General features: G+C 42.2%; 1 protein-coding gene across 1 annotated transcript; it reads right to left on the bottom strand.

Moving 5' to 3' along the window:
* Nucleotides 1–601: 601 nt before the first annotated feature.
* LOC119827909 (ATP-dependent RNA helicase DDX18-like) lies at nt 602–2,897 on the bottom strand. Its single transcript, XM_038349856.1, has 2 exons — nt 2,737–2,897; nt 602–2,554 (listed from the first exon to the last, which is right to left on the bottom strand). The coding sequence occupies exons 1-2, from the start codon at nt 2,841–2,843 to the stop codon at nt 670–672; spliced, it is 1,992 nt and encodes a 663-aa protein (XP_038205784.1). The 5' UTR covers nt 2,844–2,897; the 3' UTR covers nt 602–669.
* Between the last annotated feature and the right edge of the window lie 2,538 nt (nt 2,898–5,435).

The following is a 5,435-nucleotide window of genomic DNA, read 5'->3' as shown; positions in this document are numbered from 1 at the left end:
CAGGCTCCATAGTTAGAGAAGCCCTGTCTTGAAAAACAAAAAGTCAGGAACATACAACAGAAGTGGTACTACTTTTATGTCCACGTTCTATGTGCACATGTAGAGGCCAGAAGTTACCTATAGCTTCCTCAGTTGCGTTCCACCTTCACTGCTGAAACAGGGTCTCTCTTTGAACATGGAATGGTATTTGGCTAGACCAGCTGGCCAGGAAGCTCCAGGACCTGCCTGTCTCTGGCTCCAAAGCATTCGAGTTACATGCGCTGCCACGCTCAGCATTTTTCGTGGATGCTGAACTCAGGATCTGTGCAGCAGCACTTGATTACCCACCGAGTCATCTCAGCTGCAATGGCACCACTGAAGATGTGCACTAATTACTCCCAACAGTCTTTGCCCTTACATACGTGTGGCATTTTCAGGGGCTCCAGGTTATTGCTAACGTTCAAAAAATAAAAATCCAGCCTATTTTGTCCATCACTGTGTCCCTCCTTATACCAAAAAGGAAAAGTATAAATGACATTAAAACAATGACATTATTTTTTATGGGAGTATTTAAAAATAAAAATTATCATTCATAGTTAAGACAAAAAGATCCTAAAGGTGATTTTAAAAAGTTCCTTCTTAAAGAGAAAGGGGAAATTAGGGCAAAGTCCAGGTGGAAAGCCATTCCCGTCAGTGAGAAAACTGCCTGCGGTCCGCTGTCTTCTTGCTGATGTGTTTAAAGATCTTGGACTTCTCCACTTTCTTTGTTTTCTGGTAGCCAAATCCACCGCCACCTCCTCTCTTCTTAAGCTTGCCATCATGGCTGCTCACGTTCAGATCAACGAAGGGAGGAACCTTAAAGCCAAAGGACAGAGCCACCTGAGGCAAGTTTAAGTTGTTCACATCGAAGATCTGCTTGAGAGAGTGGGAGTCGTAGGCTCGTATGTAGGACTTGTATGCTTCCTGCGCGGACTTATGGAGAAAATAGTTCTTTTCAATCAGCTTTTCCAGCTGAGACTGAATATCAGAAACTTTAGACCAGGAAAAGTCGAACTGATTCAGTGGAACCTTGGATTGCTTCAAGTAACGAAGGAAACCCAACTCTTCAGGGCGCAGGATGAGCAGGGCATGCCCTCTTCTTTTCAGGCCCCGAGCCGTTCTACCCACACGATGAATGTATTCCTTGGGGTCATCAGGAGGGTCATACTGAACAATCCAGTCGACTTCAGGGATGTCCAGCCCTCTGGCTGCCACATCTGTGCACAGCAGTATCCCTGAATCTGCATTGCAGAATTGGAAGAATGTGGTTGTTCGCTTATTTTGCTTTTGCCTTCCATGGATGGCCAAGACAGGCAGGTCAGTGTAGTTCAGTAGCTCGTAGTGGTACTTCACAGACATACACGACGAAAAGAAGACCATTACTTTCTTCTTCCGGTTCTTCTTAAGGAATGTGAAGAGCAGAAGGAACCTCTTCTCAGAGGGACACACAACATATCCCTGCTCAAGTCCGTCCACTGTGGCAACCTCTTTATCGTCATCAACACCCACATACAATGGCTCTTTTTTCAGAGAAATTCTTGCCAAGTCTTCAACTTTTCGAGTTTGTGTGGCAGAAAAAAGCATAGTTTGCCTGCGTACTGGCAAAAGTTTAATAATTTGCTTTAATTCTTCTTCAAATCCAACATCCAAGATACGATCAGCCTCATCAATAACAAGACACTGGAGGTTCTTGTACATGAACCCTGAAGTATTCTGCATGTGGTCTAGAAGCCGGCCAGGGGTGGCCACGACAATGTTGATGCCATTGGTGAGCTTCTGCTCTTCGGCAGACCTGTTACTGCCACCCATGATCAGCCCGTACGTGTGAACGTGGTGCGTCATCAGTTCCTTAAGAATACCAAAGGTCTGCATGGCCAGTTCTCTGGTAGGAGAGAGAATCAGGACTCCTGTTCCATTCCTGGGCATAAACTTTAACTTCACAATGAGCTCGATCACAGGGATGAGGAAAGCCAGAGTTTTGCCACTGCCGGTTTTAGCAGCTGCTAGAAAATCCCTGCCTTCCAGAAGTGGCCTGATACTTTTATGTTGGATCTCAGTCATGCGCTTGAAGCCTATTTCTTCTATAGCCTTCAGAGTGTTTTCATTGACGAGGTTAGACAAGGAAGCAAACGAAGTGTCCTCAAAGGCCCCTGTCAGCCCTAGGGGCAGGCTGGGCACTTCCTTGTCATCTGGTTTCTCCACAGCAGCATCTTCTGCTTCCTCAAGAGCCACATTGCTTTCTTCAGTTTTTGCTTTTTTGGTGTCAGGCTCTGCGTCATTTGCCATTTTCCTCTTTTTCTTCCTTTTCTTTTTTGATTTTGAATCAGGAGATGGCACTGCTGTTTCTCCATTGGTTAAAGCGGTAGGTTTCTGGGGTAACTTTTCAACTTTCGTCGAGTTTTCCGCTGTCTCTTCAGGCACGCCTCCACTTTGTGCTTCTGCTGAGCCCACCCTCGCAGCGTGCTTTAAGTCTTTCTTAACTTTTCGGACCTTTACCTCTTCTTTGGGCACATCTTCATTGGAAGGTTGTGATAGGCTCGTGTTTGATGCTTCTTTTTTTTATTTTATTTTTATTTTTTGGTTTTTCGAGTCAGGGTTTCTCTGCAGCTTTAGAGCCTGTTCTGGAGCTAGCTCTTGTAGATCAGGCTGGTCTTGAACTCACAGAGATCCGCCTGCCTCTGCCTCCCGAGTGCTGGGATTAAAGGAGTGCGCCACCACCGCCCGGCTGTGTTTGATGCTTCTTGCAGCTTCAGGTTTCGCTGCCTCAGCTTGATGTTCCGCTTCTCAATCTTCTTGCGCAGGAGTTTCATCTGTAAGTGCGACATGTTTGCCGGCCCGCGCTAGCAGGCTGCACTGAGCAGTGGCTGCACGTGCGCAGTTAGAACTAGGAAGCGTGTCGCGGGACCCTGAGGACCGTCTTCAGGAAACATTTTTTATCAACATGATACAATCATATAAGTTTGAATATGCAAAATACATGGAAATAACGTTTTTAAATGGAGCGACTTCTAAATCTATGCATTCGACCTCTCCATCCTGAAATTCTGGTTTGTGCAGCTTCTGCTGCAATCAATATACTGGGATCTTCAATGGATTCAAATATTCTCTCTGGTGTCCAAAGGTAAGGTGATATTTTATGGGCTTGGGAGCAGTTCAGTGATATAGCCCTTGTTTAGCGTGCCTTAGGCCTTAGGTTCCTCCTTGGTCACACAGTAGATAAGATAGGAAAAGCTGAGAGGACAGGTGATAAGATGAGAAAAATGGTGCTGGCTGTGCCCGCTGGACCTCCTGAGTCCACAAGCATTAAAGTAAACAAGGGTAACACATACGTCTACTAGGCAACTTGATGAAGATATGTTTCTAAACCAGATCATTTGTATTGCTACATTTAAATTTTAGTGAATCATAGCAACAAAAAAAAATATTTTTGATGACCTTGTTAAATTATTAAAATGTAGCAGAGAAACTGACTGCTACTTCAATGAGGACACCTACATACATCTAAAACCAACTTTATAAGACTTGTCTGTATAGATCTATGAAAAGATATTGCTTTATGTATCAATTTAGAAATGTGTTTGTTTTAGATAACCCTAAAATGATAAAAATTAAGTAAGCAAGTATAATTATGCAAAGACTAAAAGAACATATGGAACATAAGGAATCTTTTATTTTCTAAATAAATTATTTCTTCAGAGAAAATAGAAAAAATTTTGATGAAGTCACTATTCTGGTAATATGACTGAAAAAGAAAAATCTGGACCACTATTGCTGATATTGCTCTGAATACTTAGTCCTTGAAATAATAAGCAGTTTCATCTTGGAGTTTCTCCTCTGTACTTGTGTCTCCTGTAGAAATACTTTATGAAGAAAATAGAGGAGCTTTCACTGCACAGATGGGAGCAACATGTCATTATAGCCTTCTCACTCAATAGAATATTGTCAAAGCATTCTGCTGTAGCCTATATGAGTCTTCATAAATAATGCCCCAGAAGTATTTAGAAAGTTTATTAACATGAGCAATGGGACAATATGTCATATAATAAAAGATTCTTAGTTCTTGACTATCCAAAACCATTTGAATATAATACATGCTAAATTTTTAATAATCTATCAGTAGTTCTTAGCCATTGGTCAGGATTTGACTACCTTGCTATGATTTAACTTCTACATTCCACCTCAGTGGGATATTGGACTTTTCATTGTCCATGCTCATATGCCTTTTATGCCAATGGATAGTCTAAAAAATGCTTCCCTCCAACTTCACATCAGTGTTTTCTCACATCTGATGAAATAGACTTTTTTTTTTTTTTGCAATGCTCTGTAGTGAGAACCAAAAAGATATGTACATTTGTGTGTTTGTGTGTATATGTGTATATATGTATATTAAGGGGTAGGGTACATATCAAGGGAGCTGAGAACTGGCCACCTGTTGCCTCAGGCTCCCTCATTGTGTGTTTACAGCCCAAAGAGCGCACGTAATTTCTCCCTCTCCTCCTTTTAAGAGTGATGTGGGAGGGTCTTCAGTGTGAGTTGATTTCATTGGTTAATAAAGAAACTACCTTGGCCCATTTGATAGGCCAGCCCTTAAGTGGGTGGAGTAGACAGAACAGAATGCTGGGAAGGAGGGAAGTTAGTCAATCATCATGCCTCTCCTCTCTGGACAGTCACCATGAAGCCAGCCACCAGGTCAGACATGCTGAATCTTTCCTGGTAAGCCACCACCTTGTGGTGCTATACAGATTACTAAATATGGGTTAAAGCAAAAGAGAGTTAGCCAGTAAGAGGTTAGAGCTAATGGGCCAGGCAGTGTTTAAAAGAATACAATTTCTATGTAATTCTTTGGGGTAAAGCTAGCCGGGTGGCAGGACTCAGCACAGCCACTCCATCTACATAAGAGATCATATTTGCAAACAGGAAGGCATATTCACAATCCAAAAGATTATGAAGACCTCTCTCTCTTCTTTTAAGAGATCACCTTCACAGATAAGAAGCCATGCCTTAAAGCCAGTAACTCAAAGCTATTGGCAGAATGACTTTCCACAATACTTCCCCTTTATGTCTAAATAAGAAGATTCTAATCCTAACAAAAGTATTTACAATGCTAGATGGTGGTGGCACACAACTTTAATCCTAGCACTCTGGAGGCAGATGCAGGCAAATCTCTATGAGTTCGAGGCTAGTCTGGTCTACAAGAGCTAGCTCCAGGACTGGCTCCAAAGCTACAAAGAAACCCTGTCTCAAAAAGCAAACAAACAAAACAAAGAAACAAACAACAAAAATCCCTATTTACAATAAGAACAATTATTAAGTATTGTCCAGGAGAAATAAAGGGTAATAACATAAGCAACATGGAACTACAACCAGCAAGAAAAACATCAAGCAAGAAACACATACTAAATGTCCAGGCTATGGAT

The sequence above is a fragment of the Arvicola amphibius genome, chromosome 12 (genome assembly GCF_903992535.2).
Source record: "Arvicola amphibius chromosome 12, mArvAmp1.2, whole genome shotgun sequence".
Classification (NCBI taxonomy): domain Eukaryota; kingdom Metazoa; phylum Chordata; class Mammalia; order Rodentia; family Cricetidae; genus Arvicola; species Arvicola amphibius.
The sequence above is the reverse complement of the archived record's forward strand: the minus strand, read 5'-3'. Positions and strand labels throughout refer to the sequence as shown.